General features: G+C 56.5%; 2 protein-coding genes across 10 annotated transcripts in view; one reads left to right on the forward strand and one right to left on the reverse strand.

Annotated features, from left to right (window-relative positions):
• Positions 1–12661, forward strand: part of SMARCD3 (SWI/SNF related, matrix associated, actin dependent regulator of chromatin, subfamily d, member 3) — a 32881-nt gene extending 20220 nt beyond the window's left edge. For 3 of the 6 annotated variants that reach the window (XM_057731290.1, XM_057731291.1, XM_057731288.1), the window contains 12 exons: positions 6206–6417; positions 8129–8171; positions 9036–9158; positions 9264–9386; positions 9628–9723; positions 9907–10008; positions 10254–10415; positions 11286–11383; positions 11557–11692; positions 11956–12078; positions 12194–12295; positions 12499–12661. In XM_057731290.1, coding sequence (XP_057587273.1) covers positions 6206–6417; positions 8129–8171; positions 9036–9158; positions 9264–9386; positions 9628–9723; positions 9907–10008; positions 10254–10415; positions 11286–11383; positions 11557–11692; positions 11956–12078; positions 12194–12295; positions 12499–12552 — 1374 coding nt within the window. In that variant the 3' untranslated portion in view covers positions 12553–12661. Of the gene's footprint in view, positions 1–2960; positions 3396–3432; positions 5442–6205; positions 6418–8128; positions 8172–9035; positions 9159–9263; positions 9387–9627; positions 9724–9906; positions 10009–10253; positions 10416–11285; positions 11384–11556; positions 11693–11955; positions 12079–12193; positions 12296–12498 lie in introns of those variants that run through there. The other 3 variants (XM_057731292.1, XM_057731287.1, XM_057731293.1) reach the window with 3 other exon arrangements.
• On the reverse strand, positions 12647–18613 carry CHPF2 (chondroitin polymerizing factor 2). 4 transcript variants are annotated; one of them, XM_057731283.1, is made up of 5 exons: positions 18531–18613; positions 16856–18107; positions 15843–16407; positions 14966–15148; positions 12647–14241 (listed from the first exon to the last, which is right to left on the reverse strand). In XM_057731283.1, the coding sequence occupies exons 2-5, from the start codon at positions 17134–17136 to the stop codon at positions 12934–12936; spliced, it is 2337 nt and encodes a 778-aa protein (XP_057587266.1). In that variant the 5' UTR covers positions 17137–18107; positions 18531–18613; the 3' UTR covers positions 12647–12933. The 4 variants fall into 4 exon arrangements, with proteins under 4 accessions (XP_057587266.1, XP_057587267.1, XP_057587269.1 ...); XM_057731284.1 differs by lacking the exon at positions 18531–18613 and having other exon boundaries at positions 16856–17234; positions 17735–18522; XM_057731286.1 differs by lacking the exon at positions 18531–18613 and having other exon boundaries at positions 17735–18522.
• Between the last annotated feature and the right edge of the window lie 6471 nt (positions 18614–25084).

Here is a 25084-nt window from a genome sequence, read left to right on the forward strand (position 1 = left end):
TTTGGTGCTGGTGGTGCTTCGGCGAGGGAAGGAGAGATGGGGGGACGGCAGGGGGGACTCCGGCTCCGGATGGCCGCCCTCTGCCCGGACACGCGCGCGGCCTGCCCGGAGCGCGGCCTGGGCCGGTCGGCCGGGGCTCAGGGCCGGGTCGAGCCGGGAGGAGGGCCCCCTGCCCGCTGGAATCGGGGCTTCCCCCGGGCCTCCTTCCCACCGGGCAGGACGCAGGAGCCGGCGGCGGCGGCGGCGGCGTGACGCTGCTGGGCGCCCTTCTGGGGCTGAGCCTTTGGGGATCCTGGCCTTTGTGAGGTGGGAGTCCTGGCCCGGGACACGCACACTGGCGTCTCTGCTTTCTGGTCTGAAGGCTCCCGGTGTCCGCACACCTAGGGCTGCCCCTGTATAAGCAGCAGGCAGACGTGCCTGCTGGTGGGGCCTTGTGAATGGGACACATGGGTGATAAGGTTGTGCCTGTGTGTGCAAATCCATGGGGCGCCTCGGTCCTCTGGCCTTTGCATGGGTGTGTGTGCCTGGGGGCACGTATGCACTAACTGTGGCTTGTCTGTGTACGCGTAAGGCTGTCTCCCAGAGAGGGGGCAGCAGGGCGAGGCCCTGGTCCTGGGGTGGCCCAGGAGGGGGTTATCTATGGACTTGAGTGACACCTCAGTACCACCAGATCCCTTGGCCTAACCACCGCCTGCAATCTCCTCCACCACCAAGACCAGCCCCCCCACCCCCCCCACAAATGCTGGCTCTGCCCATTCTGCCCATCTACCTCCTCTGCAGTCGTCTTTCCCAAAAGGCTTCTCTGAGAGTTGAGAACTCTAAACTTTACACAGAGCCTAGAGGTGTCTGCCCCTGCCCCAGTCCCCCAGAAACTCCAAGGAGTCACATGTCCGTGCTAGAAGCACCCACAGGGAGGCGGGGTGCCCTTGGTAACTCACCCCTTCAGGAAAGTGGCAGAGTATGAGCTCTGTCCGCTGGCCTGCTGAGCTGCGGGTGGTTGCACGTGTTCGCAGGCACTGGTCACATCTAGTCCCTGTGTGCGGGCACAGAGGGCAAGTGGGACTTGAGACCAGCCTGAGACTTCAGGGGGCTGCAGCCTATTTGGCAAGCCATATGTAAGATACATGAAACGCAGGGCCCCTGAGACATTAGTCAGTAAAGTGCCAGGTCATGGCCAGGGTAGATGGCAGTGGGCATTCAGAGAACAGAAAGATCTGTGCACAGGAGTGGGACCAGGGAAGCCTTCCTGGAGGAGGTGGGGCTGAGCCAGGCTTTACAGAATGAATGTGATCAGGACAGGCAGAGGAGCAGTATAGGGATTCCAGGCAAAAGAATGGCAGGAGCAGAGGCTTAGGGATGGGAAAGAGCGAGGGGTTCTGGAAGTTAGCCGACAGACTGGAGAGGTTACCTCCCCGGGGTACCAGTGGCCACCTTCATGGCCTGTTGCAAACACCCACCCATTCCTACCCCACCAGGGCCCAGTCTCTGCAAGTGTAGGCCCAGGGGGAAGGCTGGGTAGAGATGTAGTAGGAAGGGGATCTCTAGGTCGCCTAATAACCTGTTAGTAGAGGAGGGGCATCCTGGACCACGTGCCCTCTCTAGCCTTTCAGGGGATTGACAGTGGTACTGACTTAAATGGACAGTGACAGCCAGAAGCACAAGGGGGTCCAAGGAAATCAGGCTGCAGGCAGAAAAGACTCTCTAGCCAGAACACTCCCTTGTTTCTTCGTCCTGACCTCTGAAGGCATTCTGAAGGGTTGAGGGTCAGGACCCCCCAGTGTAATGCTGAGTCTTCAGTATCTAACTTCAAATAAAGTTTCCAACAAATTCCCCCAGGCATTGCCCCACCTTCACCTGGATACTGACTGTGCAGTCCCAGGAGGCCTATAAACTCGACCCACTCTGGTCCCAAAGCCCTGGGGCTCTTCCTGCAGAAGGAGGAGAGAGGGGTGTGGCCTTTGGGGGCATGGGCGGGGCCAGGGCTCCCAGCCTGGGGAATCTCAGGATTTGCCCCTCCTGTTTCCTGTCCCTCCTTCACCCCAGGGACTGCCAGCTCCCTCCACAGCACCCCTTCTGAGGCTCCCTCCTAGCCCCACCCCTACTCCTGCTTTCTTTGGGGTCCCGAGGCTGGCCCTACCACACCCAGCGCCCCAGCTCCTCAGGGTCCCCTGCCCCCACCCACCACCCCATTCCAAAGCCATCAGGTCCTGCTCGCCTCCCTCTCCCCATCCATCCATCCATCCATCCATCCATCCACCCCTGCTCCTTGCCTTCGCCCACATCTTCTCTTCCTGTTCTCACGAGCCCGATCCACCTCCCTCTTTCCGAAATACTTCCCCTATTGCCCTCACTTTCTCACATAGAGACAAAGACTCACATACCCCGAAATAGACTCACACACAGCTGGGAGACACAGACCGTGTCCTGCCACACACGCACCCGCACCCGCGCGCGCGCACCGGCGGCCCCCGTGGAGGGAGGCACACAGGGAAGGCATTTGTCTTTGCACGCACGTAAACATCCACACCCACAGCCGCCGAGCCGTGCCCACACAAGGGTGCAGACACACACGGCGGGTGAGACAAGGGCGCACACATCTGTGGACGCAGGGGCACACCCACCGCCGCCGCCCCGGTGCAGGAGAAAGGCCTCCTCCGGGCTCCGGCTCCCCCCCGGCTTCCTTCCAGCGAATGTTTCCCTACTTGGCCTGCCAGGTCTCTGGGGAAAGGGCCTCAGAAATGCAGCAGGAGCCACTTGGGGGCAAAGTTGGGACTGGCTGTTCCCAGCCCGGCCCTGCCGGCGAATTCCCTAACCGAGAAACTATTTGCGGCGAGAGGCCGGGTGGCCGGCGAGCCCCCCGCCGCCTCCCCTCGCGTCCCCTCCCCGCGCCGCCTCCCCGCGGCCCTCGGGCGGCCTCGGGCTGCAGTGCCGCTGCCCAGCGCCCGGGAGCCGGGCCGGCAGGCGCGCCTCGCCGCTTATCTGCGCTGTTTGGCCGGCGAGGGTTGCAAAGGCAGGCTTCTCCGTCCCCGCCGAGTCAACAGGCAGACCCCGGGCCGCCGGACTATTTCTGTCTTATCAGTGCAGGAATGCGGCAGCCGCGGCGGCGGCGGCGGCGGCGGCGGGCGGGCGGCGGCGGCGTGGGCCGTGGGCCGTCAGGGCAGCCCTGAAGGGGCCCCCTCCCCACTCCGCTCGAGTAGAAGTGTGAGAGAGCCCAGCAGGACTCAGAGGGGAGAGTTGGAGGAAAAAAAAAAGGCAGAAAAGGGAAAGAAAGAGGAAGAGAGAGAGAGAGAGTGAGAGGAGCCGCTGAGCCCACCCCGATGGCCGCGGACGAAGTTGCCGGAGGGGCGCGCAAAGCCACGAAAAGCAAACTTTTTGAGTTTCTGGTCCATGGGGTGGTGAGTGGGGGAAAGTTAGCGGGGGAGGGCGAGCGAGCTGGCTCGGGCTGAATGGAGGGATGATCGGGAGGGGCCGGGAGGGGGCTCCCGCTCTCCCACCCCTCTAGCGGGAGCGCCACGGCCCAGCCCCGGGACTGTGCCGGCGCCCTGGCACCCGAACACGTCGTCAGGCGGCTGGCCGGGGATGGGTGCCCGGGCGGGGAAGGGAGGCGTTTGCCCGGGTTCTTGTCAGGGCCTGGGGGTGGGACTTGGGGACTGTACCCCCCAAGTGGGGGGTCCCCTCCGTCCCCGACGTGCTGTCTTCCGTTCTTTTCCTTGTGGGCCCAGGTGTTACCCCTGTCCTGGGGGTGGGGGTGGGGGACATGGCATCGCTGGGCTGGGCTGTCTGTCCATCCGTTGGGACAGTGTTTCTCTGTGTCTCAGGAGCAGGGAGCAGGTGACCCTGTAGGCACTGTGAGTGGGAAGCCCTGGGGCTGAACCACCCCTGCATCCCCGAAGGAAGACTTTGGGGCTTTGCTGATGGCTTCTGCCTTCAAGGCCAGAGAGAGGCCCTCTCTAGGGACAGACCCCAACTTAAGGGGTCTGAGGATCCCTTGGCAGACTCAGCCACCAGAAGCTGGTGTCCTTAATGCCTCAAAGGTGTGAAGGAAGGGCTGGCGTCAGGCATGCGGGGCCTGGAGGCCAAAGGGGCAGGGCAGCACCGTCCTGCCGCAAGCAGGCTCGGAAGGCCCACAGGGAGCCTGAGGGAGCCCAGAGGACCTGCGGGGATGGGCATAGGTTGGAAGGGCTGTGGAACGGGAGAAGCAGGGGCTCCAGGACTCACGATGGGTGCTGGTGCTTGGGGCCGGGTATGGAGGAAGCAGTCAGGTTTACTACGGCCAAATTTGGTTGTGACCCTAAGGAAGGCACGTTCTCAGTAAAAGAGGCCCGAGTGCCTAAGAATTTTGGCCCTTCGTGTGGGTCGCCGATCCCTGGTGGCTGGCACAGCCCTCTGGGGGCTCTGGAAGTAGATCAGTGGGTACCACTGATCTTGTTAAATGGGAGAGCAGTTGATAGGGGAAAGGGGCTTCCCCGAGGCAGCCTGTCCTCCAGTCCCAGGATCTCTGGGCTAACTTCCAAGGGGTCCCTATGTTGGTCAGCCTAGTGACCAGTCCTAATCTTGCTTCCTGCGGAGTCCCTTTTGAAAGGCCCATCTAGGCGCGAGAGGGGCTATACAGTTGGTTTTCTATTTGGCCAACGTAGAGCTTCAGTTCTTGGGTGGCTGTGAACGCCACGGCCCCACTCCCAGGGCCCCATCTTTGTCGGTAGGGAATGGCTGGCCTGGGCTCCATTCTGGGCCGCCACCCTGGAGGTGTGAGTGACAGGGTCAGGTGTGGCGGGGGAGGCAGACACACAGACAGGCAGGTCTCACTGCGGAGGCGATGGGCAGAGACAGCTGGCTGGCTGCGGGTTAGGGTTAGACACAGTGCAGGGCAGGAGGGACCCGAGGGAGAATCGGCAGTTCGAAGAGATTCACCAAGCTCAGGGATAGGGCTCCTCCCTCTTCCTGGAAGCAGCTGCACTCCTGGGAATGAAGTGGGTGGTGCTCAAATGGTAACAGGGGCACAGGGTATGCAACCATCACTCCCTAATCTCCTTCCTGATCTCCAGTCCCCATCCCACTCACCCTCCACTCGACAGCCCCTCAGGCCCTCCCCAAACCCTCTTCTGGAATCTGGACAAGTGAGGTTTTAAAAGTCTGAGGACCACTTCACTCAATATATTTGATGTCATGTACATCCAGGCTGAGCACTGACTTAGTGGCAAGGGAGTACACCTGCCTCATGTCCCTCTCCATGGCCCCCTGCGAACCCAGGCTTGTGACCTTACTGGGATAGGGTGGGGAGTAGAGGCGTTCTGTAGGATGGGACCATCTCTGGTGATTCAGGCGGACAGGAAGGGAGAGATGGATATAAGAGGAAATGCTGCTGCTTTTGACCTACCGAAGCCCTCTGGACCGCCCATCTCCAGTTGAGCCTCGCTCCACCCCCCCATCAGAGAATCCTGGTGAGGTCTGATCTCAGTCCCTCAGGTTGCCTCCAGCCCCACCTCCAGCCTTCCCCTTGAGAGCAAATTATGGTCACCCAAAGCCCCTGCCTGTGGAGGCTTGGAATCAGAGGAAGGGGGAGGGGTTTGGGGCTGAGGGGTCAAAAGCAGGGGCCCAGAGAGAAGAGTGGGTTTAGATGGGAAGGGTGAGTTCAAGGCAGGACCGCCCAGGAAATGGACTGGGAAGCAGGCAGTGGGAAGAGGGGCAGCAGAAGTCCAAGCAGGGAGCCCAGCCCCTACGCTAAACGAAGCAGCAGAGAGCAAAAAGCCCCGGCTCCTCGGGAAGCGGCCGCTCCGTGCTGCCTTCGCCGGGAGGAGCTGCATGACCTTGGCTAGGTTGCTTTTCTCCTTGAGCCGCGGTTGCCTCATCTGTCAAGTGGGGATAGAAGGACCCGCTCGGACTGTCCTGCAGAGGAGCGGGTGGATGTGAACATCCTTTGAAAAGGTTGAAAGGCGCCATTAATATTCATTTTCGCGGCACCTTCCGCACATCCGAGGCTGGCGATGCCCTGTGCAGTTGCCTGGCTTCAGTTAGCTTCCTGCAGCGAGACGCAAAGCCCCCTCCGCCAGAGCCGCGCGGTTCCGGCGCCCCCGCCCCGCCCAGCCCAGCCCTCGCTCGCGCCGTCGGCAGCGGGGTCACGGGCCGGGGGCTCGGGGCGGGGGAGACGCGGCTCGCCGCGTCTGACCGGCGGGCGCCTGTGTCTGCTTCCCCCTCGCCTCCCCAGCGCCCCGGGATGCCGTCTGGAGCCCGGATGCCCCACCAGGGGGCGCCCATGGGCCCCCCGGGCTCCCCGTACATGGGCAGCCCCGCCGTGCGACCCGGCCTGGCCCCCGCGGGCATGGAGCCCGCCCGCAAGCGCGCAGCGCCCCCGCCCGGCCAGAGCCAGGCCCAGAGCCAGGGCCAGCCGGTGCCCACCGCCCCCGCGCGGAGCCGCAGGTAAGTGGGGCCCAGCGCGGAGGGGGCGGACGCAGGACCCGCAGGGACGGGGTGGGCGAGCAGCGGGACGGGAGGCGGGGAGGCGAAGATCAGCAGGGAGCAGGCGTCCTGGGTGGGATGCCCTCCCGGGAGGTGGGCTGAGGGGGCACGGGTCTGGTTCCTTTGTGTGCCCACCGTAGAGACGGGCTGCGGCCGTCGCGCCCTTCTCCTTGTCACCTGCTCTGTCCCTCTCTCCGCCCCAGTCCCCAGGTTCTGGTGATGCTTCAGTCTCTGGGGTGGAGGCGGGGCTGGCGCTAGGACTGAGGGCAGAGCTTTAGAGACTGTTTCTTCGTGCGGTTGTCCAGTGCGCCTTCCTCAGAACCCCCTGGCTTCCCTGTTTAAAAGCCCCACTCCAGATCTTCTTAATCTGAATCTCTGGCCTGGGAATTTGCCCTGTGGGAGGGCAGCCTCTGCCCCATCGTGCACTTCTTATCAATCAAATGTTGAAGAGTTGCTATAATCTGTCCCCTGGACCAGGACTGCCCCCGGACCACCAAGGGCCAGCCTTTTTACTTGTCTGAGCCAGCTGGTGGCACCCCAAAGGCCCCTGCTGGTGCCTGGCAAGAGCGATACCCCTCTGGGTTTCACTGTGTAGCCAAACACACATGCTTCCCTTTGCACACCAGATGGAGTCTTACAAAAGGTGCAATATGGATTTTACCTCATTATTAAATATTTTTTACATAGCAAGGGAAATTCACCATTTATAGGAATCCCATGATGAATTCTTCTGCAAAGTGAGTCACTCTTTTATACAGGAAAAAAATCCCTAATTTATCTTATATAAATGGAGAGTTTCACATAGATAATTTCTTCAAAACAAGTGAGACCTTTAATGAAAACTACTTGCCTTGCCTTAGAATAGGTTTTTGGACAGGGAGGGGGCAGTGGTTGAGAACACCACAAGGGGGCAGTATGCAGCCATCCTCTAGGCTGGGTTCTCATTTCTACTGCCAAGGATTTCCTGGGGTGCTTTGGGAGTCAGGAGTGGCTTGGCTAGTGGATCAAGAAGACTGTGAGTCCCAGCTGCTACCCCAGGTCCAGCCGCAGCCACACCCCCTCAGGGAAACATCCTACCCACCCTCTCTGGACACCTGTGGGTGTGTCCCTGGACCCTGTTGGCAGGTGGTCTAAGGGTATAAGCAGCCCCTGCCCATCAGTGGCCCCTTCCAAGCCCAGGATGGCAGGGGTGCAAGTCCTCACCAGCTTCACGCCATCACTTCCTGCTCCAAGGATGGGGCAGGGGCTTGGCACCCCCCCCCACCTGAGCTCAGGCCACCTTGGACTGTGAACCCCTGCTTAGCAGAGAAAGAAAGTCCTCAGAATCCATCCTCCCTCTCCTCTGCCCTCGCCCCTCCCCAGCTTTCCCCAAAGGCTTCTGCAGCTCCCCTACCCCCGGCCCCTTCTAAGTCTCATTTCTCTGGCCCTGAGGATATAGTGGAACGGAAAGGGGGCTCCCAGGCTAGAGAAAGGACGGGGTCACCTCTGCTCCCCGTGAAAGGACAGAGCGCCAGTGCCACACACCACCATCGTAGCCCCTTGGGCGGGCAGACGAGGGGCTGTGGGAACCCCAGCCAGGCGGGCTGAGATGTCGGGATAATTTAGCAGGTGGCCTCGTTACTCCCAGATCTGTCGCCATGGTAACCTGGTTTTTTCTTTAAAAAATGTACAGTGCCAAGAGGAGGAAGATGGCTGACAAAATCCTCCCTCAAAGGGTGAGTGCCTTTCACGGCAGCCCCCTGCCCACCCCCCCACCCTTTGCTGCTCCGCCCTCCTTTCCCCCTCCCCACCACCTCGTGCCTCCTCCCCTCCCCCCTCAAGAGCAGAGCTTCAGCATCACAGTCACTTTCACTTTTTGTTTAAAAAGCTAATTAAGAAGTGAGATGCCCCAGGCCAGAGGGAGGGGGTGGGGCAGAGGGAAGCAGCGGAGCCATTGGGGGTAGGATACCGGGCCTGAGGTGCAGCAGATTGAATTCCAGTGGTCTGAAGACATAAAGGCGTGGGACAAAGAGCGGATGGACGAGAGCTCGGGGATCACAGGCTGGCAGGGGGAGTGCAGGGAACAGAAGCTGGCCAGAAGGCCCGAGCATCATAAGAGGACCCAGGCCAAGCTGGGTACGGAGGTAGCATGGTTGAGACATCCGTTGGAGCAGAGCAACTGATGGGTGAGGTGCCAGGGTAGAGGCAAGCAGCGACATCCCCTGTCTCAGGGACCCCAGCGTCCTAGCCACTTTGCAGACAGACAGCCAAGGGAAGCCCAGAGGCTGTGCGGCAAGGGAGAGGACAAGAGGAGGAGGTGAAGCCCCAGCGCTTGCTGGGCTCCCTGGTTGCTCCGGCTTCCCCTAGTGATGAAATGCATTGCACCTCCCTACCGGGAGAAGCAGTTTTTACCCCTACACATCAAGGCCTTTATTGCTGGATTCGGAGTCCTGGGGAGAGGTCTCATCCCTGCTTTCAGAGTTCCACGCCCTGAAGCTGGCCAGCTCCCCGCCACACTCTTTGTGTCCTGGGACCACATGACACACGCACATTCCACCTGGCTGAGCCCCTGCTTCCCTGCCTTGCTCCTCCTCTTCCAGATACGGGAGCTGGTCCCGGAGTCCCAGGCTTACATGGACCTCCTGGCGTTTGAGAGGAAACTGGATCAAACCATCATGCGGAAGCGGGTGGACATCCAGGAGGCTCTGAAGAGGCCCATGAAGGTGCCTTGGCTTGGGGGCAGGAAGAGGCGCTAAGTCCTATTCCCAGAGTGGAGACGCGGGCTGGCCCCGGGGGTTGCCTCTGTATTACCCTCTTTATTTCCACAGCAAAAGCGGAAGCTGCGTCTCTATATCTCCAATACGTTTAACCCTGCGAAGCCCGATGCTGAGGACTCTGATGGCAGCATTGCCTCCTGGGAGCTTCGGGTGGAGGGGAAGCTCCTGGATGACGTACGTCCTGGCCCAGGTCTCTCCAGGTGTCCTGGGGTGGGTATGGGGCTGCACTGAGGACAGTACTAGCACTGAGGGCTAGGGAGTCAGCCCGGGCCAGGGGTGGGTGGTCTAGAGAGAGATTCTGGCGTGGAGGCCTGCTTCTAACTGTGCTGCCCTACCCGACCAGCCCCACCCACTCCCAACTCACTCTGCCCCCACGGTCCCTGTTCTGCCCCCACGGTCCGTTCCTCTCCCACAGCCCAGCAAGCAGAAGCGGAAGTTCTCTTCCTTCTTCAAGAGTTTGGTCATTGAGCTGGACAAAGACCTTTATGGCCCTGACAACCACCTAGTGGAGGTAAGACCCAGACCCCTTCTGCCCTTGAACCTGCCACCCTTCCGCAGACCACAGTCCTGGAAGAACCTAGACCACAGTCCCTGCACAGATTTGGATCAGGGACCACCCCCTCCCCCACCCAAGCTCCAGCCCCACCAGCTCAGATGGGCCTGTGAGGTGACCCAGCTCTTATCCCCTGGACAGTGGCACCGGACGCCCACAACTCAGGAGACAGATGGGTTCCAGGTGAAGAGGCCGGGGGACCTGAGCGTGCGGTGCACACTGCTCCTCATGCTGGACTACCAGGTCCGTGCCCGCCCCCCATAGCCCCTGCGGCCCGCGGCCCCACGTGCCCTTTCTCCTGGCCAGGGTGGGCCTTGGCCTCAGAGGTGCGCGTCCTGAGAGACCCCATTCCCCTCCCTATCCTGCCTTCTCCAGGGCATGTTTCCAAGGAGCCCAGGCACCACATCCCCCCGAGTCCCAAGCCACCTGGGCCTGAGCTCGTTCCAGTCTCTGTCTTTTATCTAATTTTCATGGTCACCTTTTCCCAGCCTCCCCAGTTCAAACTGGATCCCCGCCTGGCCCGGCTGCTGGGGTTGCACACACAGAGCCGCTCAGCCATCGTCCAGGCCCTGTGGCAGTACGTGAAGACCAACAGGCTGCAGGACTCGCACGACAAGGAATACATCAATGGGGACAAGTATTTCCAGCAGGTACCGTCTCTCCTGAACCCAGGGCCACGGGGAGCAGGCCGAGTTACTGGTAGGGGAAGCGCCTCTACTAAGGTAACACCACCCTTCCTTCTCGACTCCATCAGAAACGGTCTCGGAGCCAGAGACCAGGGCTCTAGTCCATGCTCTGCCGCAGCACAGCTCTGTGCCGCGGCCCCTCTTAGCCACCCCAGGCGAGGAGGACCTGGAACCCCAGAAAGCCAACAGCTCTGGGGAACGTAATCTTGGCCCTTGGAGTCAGGATCTCTGGGTTCTAGTCCTGGGCCGAGACTCTGTGTAAATCACTTAGCTATTCTGAGCCTTGTTCCTCACCTTTACAACAGGGTGATAACAACACCTGTCCCATCTAACCCACTGTACAGTTAGGGAAATCAAATTGCTGTGGAAGTGATTTGACAAAATTCTACCAGAGATTATCATTAATAATAATTTTAAATAAATACAACAGATAGACCTGAGTAGTAGAAATAACAGTCAGCGTTTATTGAGCACTTACCCTGTGCCCGGCACTGTCGCAAGCACTTTATGTGCAACCAACTCTGTGAATTCTGACAACCCTGTGAGATAGGTACCATTACCGTCCCCTTTCCAGAGATGAAGAAACTGAGGCTGAGATGTGAACTAAGTTGCTCAGGGTTGCACAGTAAGCAGCAGAAGCAGGACTTCTACCCAGGCCGGCCAACCCAGGGCCCGTGCTCTGGCCCGTGCTCTGACCCGTGCGCTGCACCCCTCTCCCCGTCAGCGCTCCCCTGCTCGCAGCCCACCTGGCCCCAGCCCCGTAAGCACTGCCCTTTCAGAATAGAGAGGATGCTCTTTCAGGCACAGAAGAGCGACCTCTCTCTCCCACTTCAGATTTTTGACTGTCCCCGGCTCAAGTTTTCTGAGATTCCCCAGCGCCTCACGGCTCTGCTACTGCCCCCTGACCCAATAGTCATCAACCACGTCATCAGGTGAGGGCCCCGCCTGCACCTCAGGGCAGGGAAATCACTGTGGTGGTCCTGCCCTCCCTGTCCCTCCCTCTGCTTCCCACCCCCATGCCCCCCTCCCTACTGTGTCTGGCCCCGGGGCCCTTGGCCTCTAGGGGGGGGCAGCATGGACACCGAGGGCTGGACTTCCCTGGCAGCGTGGACCCGTCGGACCAGAAGAAGACAGCGTGCTATGACATTGATGTGGAGGTGGAGGAGCCGCTGAAGGGACAGATGAGCAGCTTCCTCCTGTCCACGGCCAACCAGCAGGAGATCAGCGCTCTGGACAGTAAGGTGGGGCCACAGCCCAGAGCTCTGTACAAACAAAACAGACACGGGGAGCACGGGCCTATGCAGAGAGGAAGGGGAGGTGGCCCTCCCCTTGCTACTTGGAGCTACGCCCACCCCCCCTTGCCTGGGGCTGCCAAGGCATCAGGGACCTGAGGGATTGCCCGCCAAAGGGACAACAGCAAACCCCTCCCCCCAGACACCGCCCCCTTCCCCTCCTCTCCCACATCAGCACTGCCAGATGAAAGCGCCTGTCTTTCTACCTGTAGATCCATGAGACGATTGAGTCCATAAACCAGCTCAAGATCCAGAGGGACTTCATGCTAAGCTTCTCCAGAGACCCCAAAGGCTACATCCAAGACCTCCTCCGCTCCCAGAGCCGGGACCTCAAGGTGAAGGGGACTCAGGGAGCACTGGATGGAAGACAAGCATACCGGGAAGAGTAAACGTCGTACACGGGGGCTGGAGGGGGTCGGGCTCAGGGCTGACCCCACTGCTCCCTCCCAGGTCATGACAGACGTGGCAGGTAACCCTGAGGAGGAGCGCCGGGCTGAGTTCTACCACCAGCCCTGGTCCCAGGAGGCCGTCAGCCGCTACTTCTACTGCAAGGTGTGGAGGGCCCCACACACCTCTGGCCTCCTCCCTCACTCCAGAGAAACCTCCCTTTTCGGCCTCACCAGCCGTCGCGCCCTCCCCCTCGCCGCTCGCCACGGGAGCCTTCCCTGCTCCCCGATGCTCCTCCGGTGGGTGGGGGAGGGTCCTGTCACTCACCAGCGGCGCGGTGACCTGCTCCTGCTCTCGTGCCTCTACAGATCCAGCAGCGCAGGCAGGAGCTGGAGCAGTCGCTGGTTGTGCGCAACACCTAGGAGCCCTGGGAACAAGGCCTCCGCGCCCTGCCCTGTCCCCTAGGGTTCTGCCATCACTCCTGATGCCTTGCGGGTGAGGCGGGGGCTGGATTAAAGGTCATTCACCTGATAGCAGCCGTGTGGTCATTGGCAACGGGGGAGGGAGGCGGAAGGGGGGGGGCAGTGGGTCCCTCTGGGAAACTCCCCACCCCCTCCCTCAGAGTCTTCTTACTCCATTTTTCCTAGACCTAAGAACAGTTTGGCAGAAGACACTTTTAATAACATTTTCTTATTAAAAACATACAGTAACAAGCTCTCCATCTGTCCATCCATCTTGCCTGGCCTGCCCCGGGGCTGAGGCTGGAGAGGGCTCTAGGTGGAGGTGCAGGGCCCCGGGGTGTGCTAGGTGCTGTTGGCCTGCTCCTGCTCGAACAGAGCCATGGCGAGCTGTGCGCGGCCCCCCAGCCCCTCCAGGTTGCTGAGGCGGCAGCGGTGGTAGAGTTCCTCACTGAGCCGAGGGCTGCAGTCGCGCAGGGAGAACTTCTGTACCAGTCCTGGCTCCACGGCCCGGAAAAGGTGGAGCCCTGAGAACCGGAGGAAAACATCCATCACCTCCAGCCCCTCCAGGGCTTCCTCCTCTTCCTGGCCTGCCAGTTCACCCGCCAGGCGGGCTCGGGCCGCCAGGTAGTCAGCGTTGTAGAAGCAGCCCTCTGCCGAAGCCTGTCGGTCAAACCTGCCCCCTACGGGAGCCCCCCGGGCAGGGTCAGCACCAGGAGGGGACGGGGGGTCGGGGCCTGCCCCCGGGGGCCCTGGGGGAGATCTCTGTGGTGCCAGGGCAGGGTTGAACTCCTGGAAGTGGACCGGGAAGAAGGCCTGCCAGCCGGAGATGGCATTCATGCGGCAGCGGTTGAGGACCTCGGGCCCAGGCCTGGTCCACACGGTGGTGAGGAAGAAGAGCGTGTCCACGGGGTGCTTCTTGGAGACCACGTCCATGAGCCGCACCTGGGAAGGGGCCTCAGCGCGCACGGCAAGCCAGGCCAGCCTGGTCCCAGGGTACCGACGCTCCAGCTCAGCTGCGGCAGCCTTCACCCCAAGAAATGGGTCCGGGGCCCCTCGGCCCCCTTCCCGCGGCCCATAGACCAGCAGCAGGGTGAGCAAGGCGTGCTCCCGAGGCTCCAGGACGCCGGCCGCAAAGGCCTCCAGGAAAGCAGGGGCCGCGGCGGCTTCGGCCACCCGCAGGGGCAGCACGAGCTGCACGCGCGTGGCCTCGGTGACGTAGGGCATGGGCAGGATCTCCACGCGGCTCAGGGGCCGCAGCAGGCTGACCCTGCGCGCCAGGGCCCGCCGGTGCCCGCGCTGCGTCACGGCCTCCAGCAGCAGGTCCAGGGTGTACTCCATGCCCCGCGCGGGATCGAAGCGCCGGTAGCCGTTGAGCAGCCGCTGCTTCTGGAAGCGCAGGCGGGGCTGATAGCGCCGATTCAGCTGCTCCAGGGCGGTCTCCACGGCGTCGCCCACGTCCACCCTGCTAGCCCCTTGCAGGGGGCACTTGGGGGCACCATCCACACAGGAGAAGGTGTGCTGCTCTGTGAAGTAGTCCCAGCCCAGCACCTCAAAACGAGAGTGTGGCGTAAAAGGGGCCGGGAGCCCAATGGGCCAGCTCAGCCCTGCCTCCCCCTCAGGGGTCAGCACGGTCAGGTTCCGGATCTGGGCCTGGGGTGGGAGGGACGCCCAGTTAGTGGCCGCCCAGGCAGTCAGGACCCTGCCCCACTCCGGCGCCCTGGGTTCTGAGGTCTGTCCTGACTCCAGCAACACTTAGTGAGGCTTATCGTTTAATGCCCTGTACTTTGTATCCTTCAGTCCGTAAAAGGCAGAAGGCATATGAGTCACACCCACCTTACACAACTGCTATGAGAAGCAGGAGGTGGGAAGTATGCTTTTGTGGAGGTTAAAGCATCCCGAGATCCAGAGCTCGGCAGTCTTTCTCTTCCAAACTCAAAATGCTCATACTCTCTTCATAAACAGACCTTTGTTCTCACCTATATTCCTCTGACAACCCCCACAGTCAACTAGAGAATTCTTCTACCTTCTACCCTTGGACATTTCAAGGACAGTGCTAGAAGTTCAGGGACTTCTGGGTTTTTGCCTCCCTGGTGGAGAGCCGCTACTGGAGAAGAGTTAAAACTATTCTGTCTAAGCACTCCACCAAGCCCCGGTCCTCAGGCTTCACCTTGAAACCCTCTTAAGTGCACCCCAAGTCACACCAGGAGCTTTGTCTTCTGACTGACCCGGACCCCCCAGAGCCCCTCCTCCCTGGAGCTGTTTTAAATTGGGGTATGGTCCGCCTCCTTCTACTCGTCCAGCCTCCCCTCCCGCACATCGTGGACGTGGATGCCTGAAGCTCCCTCTGACCTCCAGCCCTGGTCCCCAAGCTCACCTGAAGCTGTTCTATTTCACTGTATGCCCGTTCCAGCTCCAGAGCGCTGAAGCGCTTGTGGAGCCGGTACATGAGGGTTCCCTCGGAGACAGGGTGCACCGCGAAAGCACTCAGGAAAGCTGAGCTCCCCTCCTTCTCGGGGTCCCTATTTTTGGCCAGTTCAAACGAGCGATACTGCTGCCCCTAAAGGACCAATGAGACCAATCAATGCCACACGGGGAGGGCTGCCTGGCCCGGCCACCCTTAACCACACTCAGCATTCACTCCTATTACTGCCACTGCCACCAAAGCAGGAGTGGCAGTAATAGGAGCCCCCCCCAACCTTGGCCTTACTCTCACCGCTGGATTTTCGAAAAGAGAATGTTAGGCAGGCAACTAAGGATTCCTTAGTTCCCCAAAGAACCGCTCTGTTTCTCAAGAGAATGAAAGCCACAAGCCAGCAAATACTCCCAACACTCTGGTCTGGGAGGAGGGGCCCCTCTGGGATCATCCCCCCTTCTCCAACCAACAGGGAGGCTCCTGGGCTACCTGACCCCTCCAGGACAGTGGCCACCCCTAGGACACTCCCAGATCATTCGCGACTGCGCAAGTGTCGGGGGAGGGGCAGAGGGCAAGTGGCCAGATGGGAGGACGGGTGAGTAAGGGGCACCTCTCTGCCTTGCGCAGAGGGTCCCTGACAAGATGCCACTTTGATGGCCCTAGTGATCTAAGACTGCCACAGGTGAGCAAGGGAGAGCTGGGGGCAATCCCAGCTAGGGGGCTGGGAAGGGCACAGCCACAGCCCCAGGGTGCTGCTGGGCAAGTGCCAGCCTTGAGACCAATCACTCAGTCACTACTAACTTATCGGGGACCAGGATTTACTTGAAAGGGCCGTCACCTGGTGCTGTGAGACACAGCCGATGCCCAAAGAGTCAATGAGGCAGCGGCCAAGCCACTCGTCAGGACGGGCGCTGAGAATGTCTCCCCGGCAGCCATCCAGATGCGGCCGCAATCGGAGCAGGAGGCTCCGGGACAACAAGTAGCCGAAGCCCCCGTGGCAGTACCGGGCCTGCTCGCCTGCGCCAATGAACTCCTCGGTCCGGCCCAAGTACAAGTCTTGGTTGATACTGAGGTGGCCAGCCAGGGCCGCCAGGCGGGGCGCCTGCACGTACGTGTCATCCTGCATGATGAAGAACCAGTCGTAGTCGGCCCCAAAGTGTGTGTGAAGATGGCGCAGGGTCTCGGACATGAGCCAGGCTGGCCGTTCATCCCCGTGAGATACCACCTGCATCCCCGCCGGAGTCCGGGCCCCTCGCTGCCCAGTGAAGTAGATTAACCGAGGGAAGTGGTGGGCCACCGTGCGGTTCACAGCCACGGCCAGAGTGGGCAGTGTGGCCCGGGAGGTCAGGACAGCCACTAGCAACCGCTCTCGAGAGCCCAGCTCTGTCTGGATGTACCGAGTCCTGTAGAGAGACCAACATGCCAAGGGTCAACTCCCAATCTTTAGGAACTCAGTATGTCCAGCATATACATCCCCCTAAGAACTGGTGAGTTGGAATCAAGAAGAGAGAAGGGAGAGACCTCCTCATCAATATTAATGAGCTACTGGAGTAAGCATCCACTGAGGAGCTGACACTGGCACTGATTTGGGGAGAGGTTGGCCAAGGATGGATAAGATGGGTTAGATGCAATTCCTGCCCTGTTGAAGAGCATCCAGCCACTAATTTAACACCAATGGGTGAGACTTTCTCAGACCTGAGGAAGAGGAAAGAACTGGAACAAACCATGATGGATAATAAGGCAAAGAACTGCTTCAAGAAGCCTAGCAATGATTACCAGTGAAGGCAGAGGCAAGGGCTTCGAGTAACCCTAAACTGGGGTCTGGGGACTACGCGCACACGCAGCGCTCACCTGAGCACCTTCTTGTAGGGCCTGTTGGGACCCCTGTAGTAGGGGACAATCCGGGGCTTGAAGTCTTCATCGCTTTGGTCGAGCTGAGTTCTTGAGTCTAGATTCTGTGGCCCTCCCGGTTCCCCCACAGCCTCTACACAGGGGTCTTCTCCCTCTCCCTGGATCCAGGAGACCCGCAAGAGGCTCAGGCTGCACCCCAGGGACAGCCCTAGGATGAGGGGCAGTGCTGGTCGCAGCAGAGCCAACGCTGAGCTCAGCCGCATGGCGGTGGGCCCTGCCATGTGCGTGCCCCAGGGGGCACAGCCTCAAGGATCAATCAGTCGGTAAATGGGCGCCAGGCCAGGAGCAGGCTTGCAGTTTTAACAAGGGAACCTGGGGTCTATGAGGTCAACAGGAGAACAAGGTGTGTATGCTTCCAGGCCCAGTATCCCCAGGATGCGTCTGCCTGGTCTGCAGGTGCTGGATCTAACCCTCCGTCCAAATGGTTATAAATATTAGAATAAATCTCACCCACTAATGGTGCGTCCTCCAGTAAAAGGGGGATGAGATAAAACTCATTCCTGTCAAACCTAACCCCCAAAGAAGGACCACATACACCTGTAGACTGGATCTAAGCGAAGAGACAGCAGCAACCGAAAAGCATGGCCCCCAACTAGAGGACCCTAACTCCACAGGCCTTTTGCAAAGGGCGCCTGGTGGGGGCACGTCTCACACCCCATTTCCTGAAGGGGCTGCTGACTGGCTGCTGGAGGCGGGCACAGGGATGGGGTCAGGGCCTTTCTACTCTCTTCCCCAGCACTAAGGCGTAGAGTAACCCCCCCTCCCAGTAGTCAGGAGCAGCCAGGAGCCACTGGCACCGCGCACGCAAGCTCTGCCCACCTAGTGAGGTGGACGGCTATGGTGACTCAGCACGGAGGGCCTCTCAGAGGAGCACAATGGCTGATGGAGCCGTTCTGCAGGGCACTCTTCCCCGAGTCCCCGCTGCTGAAGGGCTGGTGCTGCCCATCATCCTCTGAGGACAGACGGGAGGCCAACGACTGTGAGTCCGGCTGTGTAAGAGCGATTCAGTGTTTGGTTTTACCAGAGCCCCAGGTGCCCAGACCGAACCGAACCAAACCGAGAGGACGAGCAGCAGCGAGCGGCAACGCAGGGGTCCCGCGAAGACGGACGGATGCTCGGCTGGCTTCCGGTGCGGCCGCTGTCAAGCCCGGCGCCCCTGCCTGCCTCTCAGCAATCAAGACCAACTCTAGTCCTAGAAAGAAGGCCCACAGCGAGTTTTAGCCGTTAGTCTCACAACAGAGATAAAACTGGCTGCGTCACGGGGCTGTCGAGGAGGGGCAGGGAGACTCAGTCGTTCGGGCGATGGGAACGGGGGTCGCGGCGGGGAGGGGAGGGCAGAGACCCCGTTCTCAGGCCCGGCAGCGGGGGCAAAAGCCCTGCCTGCGCCAATGGGCGAAGGACGACGAGGGACACCCCGCGGTCCGCAGGGGGAGGCCCCTGCAGCCGGGCCCTGAGCGGCGGCGGGCGGACGACGGGCGGCCGGGCTCTAGCGGCGGCGGCCAGCCGGCTCCCGGGGAGCGGGGGAGAGGGCGCGGGGCCGGGGCCCGCTCCTGTCCTCCGGAGCGGCACCCCCGACGCCCCTTGCAGGGGGAAGGGCGGGGAAAGGGGAACAGACCACAGCGCTCGGCCGAGGCGCCGGCTCCTCCGCTGCAGCCGCTGCCACCTCACAGCCCGGCCCGCTCCTTCCTCTTCCGCTCGCCGTCAGCCCCCGTCTCTATGGTGACCGCATCCGGCCGCTCGCTCCGCCGCCGCCCTCTCTGTGGTCGTCCCGCCCCCTCCCGGCGCCGCGGACGCGCCGTGGGGTGACGCGGTCTTCCCGCCAGCCACCCGCCCCCCCAGGTCAGGCGTGCGTTCGCAGACGCTGATCCGAGTGAACCCAGCCTGGACCCAAAGGTGACCCAGACTTCAACCTCAACTCCCTTCTACTCTAGAAAAAAATACTCTCCCCCTCAATGAGCGCGCTCCTGCCTCCTTGACGGCTGCTCCTAAGGGCTGCCCGAACCCCACCAGCCGCTCAGCTACTGCAGAAGTGTTTGTTGCTTGCCTACTAAGTTCCAGACCATCGTAAAAGAGCGGTCGACGAGGTGGGCATGGTCCCTGCCCTCAGGTGGCTGAGAGCCGAGGGAGACGGGCATTAAACACACATTGACAAAAAATATAAATTTAGGTGGAAATCACAAACTGTCATAAGAACCACTGCGGACACGTAGAGTCCAGTGGAGAAACGTGACAGGAAGAATTAGATCGAGAATTTGGGAATCCTGAGATCCAAAGGTTCAGTAAGTTACCCAGACAAAAAGTGAAGAGGAGTTTTCTAGGCAAAGAGCAGAACACGGGAGGCCCTGAAAGAGGAAGAAATTGGCCCAGAGAACTGGGAAGGCCAAAGCAGCTAAAGCCTGGTGAGTGAGGGGAAAACAGGTCAAGGGAGGCTGGAAGGCAGGCGGGGCCTTCAAACCACTGTGATTGGCACATCCCTAGGGAGCAATTTGAAGTGCACGGGGCAATTTTGTTGTCAGATGGTTGAGGGGAGGAGCAAGAATGCTAGATGTCTTGCACATCGCAAGATCGTATCAAGCTGGAAAGAATTGTCTGTCCTATGTAGCTTTTGTTTTTTACTTTTTCAGCCACTCTGCAGGGCATGGGGGTTCTTAGTTCCCCAACCAGGGATTGAACCCGCGCCCCCTGCAGTGGAAGCGCAGAGTCTTAACCACTGGACCCTCCAGGGAGGTCCCTGTCCTACATAGCTTTCATGTCCTACTGAACATTCTTGTTAGTGGGGGGAAAAAAAAAGGTTAAAATCATCTAATCCTTGAACCTGTGTTTTATATATAAAAATTAAGTAATTTTGCGGGGTTGTAATATGTGCTGAAGTTCCATTCCTTGAAAATATCATGAAAATGGAAGAGTCTACTTTGGTTTTGTCCAGGAATGTACTTGTCACCATTTTGGAGAACTGTATCCTGCACAGCAATGTCATTCATAATGTCGTGTCTGCATTTGTACTGTCACATTCAAGGTGGTACTACATTAGGTACGAGTGTCTGACTAACGATGTTTTCTAGCAGATTGAAATAACTATTCTTTTATTATAAACCATTTTCTTTTCTTTCTTTTTTCTGTTATCATTACACTGTAATTTTTCAAAACAAGAATGGGGGTGTTAGTTGAAAAAGTTTATTAAAAGGCAACATTGGGGCTAGTAGAGTTAAGAACCCGTTCCAGGAGGCACAGGAGATGGAATGCACCAGCACTGTTATCCTTCACTGTGTTTTGGACTTATCCTCAGAGAAACTGCAATTTGATCTCCCCTCAGCAACTGGCACATAATAGGTGGTAAACGAAGAGCTTGTTAGAAGACTCTGGGAAGCATAGTAGAAACACTCATCTAGAGGTTGAAAGATACAGGTTCCAGACCAGCATTATCCAATAGAAATATAACATAAGGGACTTCCCTGGTGGTCCAGTGGCTAAGACTCCGAGCTCCCTAGATCCCACGTGCTGCAACTAAGAGTGCGCATGCCGCATCTTAAGATCCCATGTGCCACAACTAAGACCCGATACAGCCAAATAAATAAAAATAAATATTAAAAAGAAAGAAATCTAATGTGAGCCATATATATAAATTTTAAATACATATTCTGGTGGCCGCATTTTAAAGTGTTTATTTAATTGAAGTATAGTTGATTTACAATGTTGTGTTAGTTTCAGGTGTACAACAAAGTGATTCTGTTAGATTTAAATATAGATACATATATATTCTTTTTCAGATTCTTTTCCATTGTAGGTTATTACAAGATATTGCATATAGTTCCCTGTGCTATGCAGCAGGTCCTTGTTGTTTACCTATTTTATATACAGTAGTGTGTATCTGTTAATGCCAAATTCTTAATTTATCCTTCCCACCCCTTTCCCCTTTGGTAACTATAAATTTGTTTTCTATGTTTGTGAACCTGTTTCTGCTTTGTAAATAAGTTCATTTGTATCATTTTTTATTCCACATATAAATGATATCATATGATATTTGTCTTTCTCTGTCTGACTTCACTTAGTATGATAATCTCTAGGTGTGTCCCTGTTTCTGCAAATGGCAGTATTTTTTAAAAATTTATTTATTGAAGTATAGCTGATTTACAATGTTGTGTTAATTTCTGCTGTACAGCAAAGTGATTTGGTTATACATATATGTACGTTCTTTTTCATATTCTTTTTCATTAGGGTTTATCACAGGATATTGAATATAGTTCCCTGAGCTATACAGTAGGACCTTGTTGTTTTTCCATTCTATATATACCAGTTTGCATCTGCTAATCCCAAACTCCCAATTCATGCCTCCCCCACCCCCCTCCCCCTTGGCAACCACAAGTCTGTTCTCTATATCTGTGAGTCTGTTTTTGTTTTATAGGTAAGTTCATTTGTGTCATATTTTAGATTCCACACGTAAGTGATATCATATGGTATTTATCTTTCTCTTTCTTACTTCACCTAGTATGATAATCTCTATGTCCATCCATGTTGCTGCAAATAGCAGCATGGTAATTATTTCATTCTTTTTTTTTATGGCTGAGTAGTATTCCATTGCATATATGTACCAGATCTTTATCCTGCAAATGGCAATATTTCATTCTTTTTTATGGCTGATATATATATATATATATCTCACATCTTTTTTATCCATTAATCTGTTGATGGACATTTAGGTTGCTTCCATGTCTTGACTATTGTAAATAGTGCTGCAGTGAACACTGGGGTGCATGTATCTTTTTGAATTAGAGTTTTTGTCTTTTCCGTATATATGCCCAGGAGTGGGATTGCTGGATCATATGGTAGCTCCGTTTTTAGTTTTTTTAAGGAACCTCCATACTGTTCTCCATAGTAACTGCACCAATTTACATTCCCACCAATAGTGCAAGAGGGTTCCCTTTTCTCCACACCCTCTCCAGCATTTATTATTTGTAGATTTTTTGATGACAGCCATTCTGACTGGTGTGAAGTGATACCTCATTGTAATTTTGACTTTCATTTCTCTAATAATTAGTGATGTTAGCATCTTTTCCCGTGGCCACATTAAAAAAAAAAAGGGTGAAATTAATTTTAATATTATATTTTATATTATTAAATATATCCCAAATATTAACATTTCAACATGTAATCAATATAAAAAATTGAGATCTTTTTAAAATTTTTTTAAAAATTTATTTATTTATTGGTTGTGTTGGGTCCTTGTTGCTGCACACATGGGCGTTCTCTAGTTGCAGCGAGCAGGGGCTACTCTTCGTTGAGGTGCACGGGCTTCTTATTATGATGGCTTCTCTTGTGGAGCACAGCCTCTAGGCTTGTGGGCTTCAGTAGTTGCAGCACGTGGGCTCGGTAGTTGTGGCTTGAGGGCTCTAGAGCGCAGGCTTAGTAGTCGTGGCTTAGGGGCTTAGTTGCTCCTTGGCATGTGGGATCTTCCCGGACCAGGAACTGAACCCGCGCGTCCCCTGCATTGGCAGGCAGATTTTTTTTTTTTCTTAATTGGCTGTGCTGTGTCTTCATTGCTGTGCATGGGCTTTCTCTAGTTGCAGCGAGCAGGGGCTACTCTTCGTTGTGGTGTGCAGGCTCCTCATTGTGGTGGCCTCTCTTGTTGCGGAGCACAGGCTCTAGGCATGTGGACTTCAGTAGTTGTGGCACATGGGCTCAATAGTTGTGGCTCACAGGCTCTAGAGTGCAGGCTCAATAGTTGTGGCACACGGGCTTAGTTGCTCCGTGGCATGTGGTATCTTCTTGGAGCAGGGATCAAACCTGTGTCCCCTGTATTGTCAGGTGGATTCTTAACGACTGTACCACCTAGGAAGTGCTGGCAGGCAGGTTCTTAACCACTGCGCGACCAGGGAAGTGCCCCAAAATTGAGATATTTTACATTCTTTTTCTTTTCCACATGCAATCTTTGAAATCCAATGCATATTTCACACAGCATATGTCAGTTCAGACTAGCCACATTTCAAGTGCTCCATAGCCACAGCTGGCCAGAGACTACCACAATGAACAGCAAACTTCTAGACCTTTCTCAGTTACTAAGTTTCTAGGTAATTCTGGATGAGACATTTCCTCCCTTGGGTATCAGTTTCTTCATATTTTAAATGAAGAGTCTGGACTCTTCATTTCCTGCTTCCAGCACTGATCTGTAATTTTTCATATCAGGCCAGTCCTTTTCTCCTGTCCCTCCCCCCGCTCTCATTTCCCCATTTCTTCTCCCTTCATGCCCAGGCCTGCTCCCTGCAAGAGACCTAAACCCGGATGAGAATGGCAGAACTTCTAACTTTTCTAGGCCACTCTTGCTGTGCTGAAGGAGACTTTGCCCAGCAACTGTTAATTCATGGGAAATCATGGACCTGATTGGTTGCTCTGTAGGTGGATTCAGAGAAGTAACTGGTTAGTCCTTGCCATCCCAAATCACTTAACAGAGCTGGAGTCCCAGAACCAGAAGATTTGAGCTTCAAACCCTGACACTGTTTCATACCAGCAGTGTTGTTTTATTAATAGCATTGTGCCTTTATTTCCAATCTGTAAAATGGTATTAATACCCACCTTAGAGTCTGTTGCAGGGGGGTGGGGGGGGTGGTAAATGTGATGGCATAAATGAAAGAGTATAATTAATTGTAGTTCTCTGTAACCTGAAACCTGCCTGTGACCTCGCATTTTAATGAGGCTGAGAGAGGCAGGCATACTGTAGACCTCCCAGGAGGCTAGGTGCTTGGATGAACAATTCTATGTGACCCACAATCATATATAACTTCCTTGTCTCATAAAGAAGGGCTTTGTAGTAAACTATTGTCTGTGTATCTCTTTACCTAAAACAATGCTTTTGCCCATATGACATTTATCACCTGAATGTCATGATCTGTTTCCTTTTTAAATTTTCCATCTTGGCTGAAAAAAAAGCACAACATGAGAGTTGTGAGTTAAGTTTTACTTGAGGCCTAATGAGGACTATAGCCTGGGAGACAGCCTCTCAGATAGCTCTGAGAAACTGCTCTGAGGAGGTAGGGGGAGGTGAGTATATATATGATTTTAGTGCAGGGGGTCTACGTTCAACGAAGCACACAGTTTGGCAGAAGGTTACTGCTCGTCACAAAGAGCAGAGGTCTCTGTTAATGATTTAGTGCTTTTCTAGATATGAGAAAATGCAAGAAATTGGGCTCATAACATCTTCCCCAGAAAATATCTGAAGGCCTGTTCTGCTCGTTTTTCCCAGAGCACAGAGGGTCTTATTCCTGATCTCTGCCCTGAATTGCTTTCAGGGTGTGTGGAAGGTCCATGACTGCAGTGGCTAGTGACTTCATCGTTCTAGAATCAGATGGTGAGCGAAGGTTTTGATTGGCGCTGTTAATTGTGAGCTCAGGGAATGATTTACCACCATCGCGACTCTAGCATCTAGCTCTGAGTCAGACATAGAGTAGGCACTTAATTGGTGGAGGCTATTCCAAGAAAAGGCTTGCTCAGAGGCATGAGGTGTGAAATGGCATGGCTTACTTCTGAATGGCAGGTAATTAGAGTCTACTGGAGCATCAAGTTTGAGGGGGAAAACTAGTTCCATGTGGGGTGGAGTGAGCTCGTTTTTGTTTTTGTTTTTTAATATTTCTTTATTTTGGGAGTGCCAGGTCTTAGTTGCCCGACACGTGGGATCTACTTCCCCTATCAGGGATCCAACCCGGGCCCCCTGCATTGGGAGCACAGAGTCTCACCCACTGGACCACCAGGGAGGTCCCTGGGCTCACTTTTTAAAAGGGAAGGGGGCTACTTTTGGAGGATGTGCTCAGAGGAAGTAACAGCTTCCTTTGTTTCCCTCCAGCCCTATGACTGCGGGAGGCGCTGCTGGTCAGGAGCCTGGAGAAGCATTTGCGGCTACACATTTGGGATTTGCACTGTAGGCTATGCGAAGTCTGTGAGGGATCTGAAACAGTGAAAAGTAATGGGCAAGGCCACGTTGGTAAATGACGATAAAGCTAAACTCAGAAAAGAAGTCTTGCTTTTTACTTCAGGGCTTTTCCCATCAAACTTACGTGGCTTGGATGGACACCTAACAATTCTGGAGTGGGTAGGCTGAGCAGCCACGGTTCAGGAAGAACGTTCGGCACCTTCTAAAGTTCGGTTAACACTGGACCAGCCTCTAAAACCTCGGCTTCGTGA

Source organism: Hippopotamus amphibius, chromosome 4 (genome assembly GCF_030028045.1).
Source record: "Hippopotamus amphibius kiboko isolate mHipAmp2 chromosome 4, mHipAmp2.hap2, whole genome shotgun sequence".
Lineage (NCBI taxonomy): Eukaryota > Metazoa > Chordata > Mammalia > Artiodactyla > Hippopotamidae > Hippopotamus > Hippopotamus amphibius.

Coding starts and splice junctions, on each gene's coding strand:
- CHPF2 (XM_057731283.1), bottom strand. CDS start 17,136: ATGGCAGGGCCCACCGCCATGCGGCTGAGCTCAGCGTTGGCTCTGCTG. Junction 15,149..15,842: donor GCTGTGTCTCACAGCACCAG/GTGACGGCCCTT, acceptor TTGGTCCTTTAG/GGGCAGCAGTATCGCTCGTT. Junction 14,242..14,965: donor GTGAAATAGAACAGCTTCAG/GTGAGCTTGGGG, acceptor CTCCCACCCCAG/GCCCAGATCCGGAACCTGAC.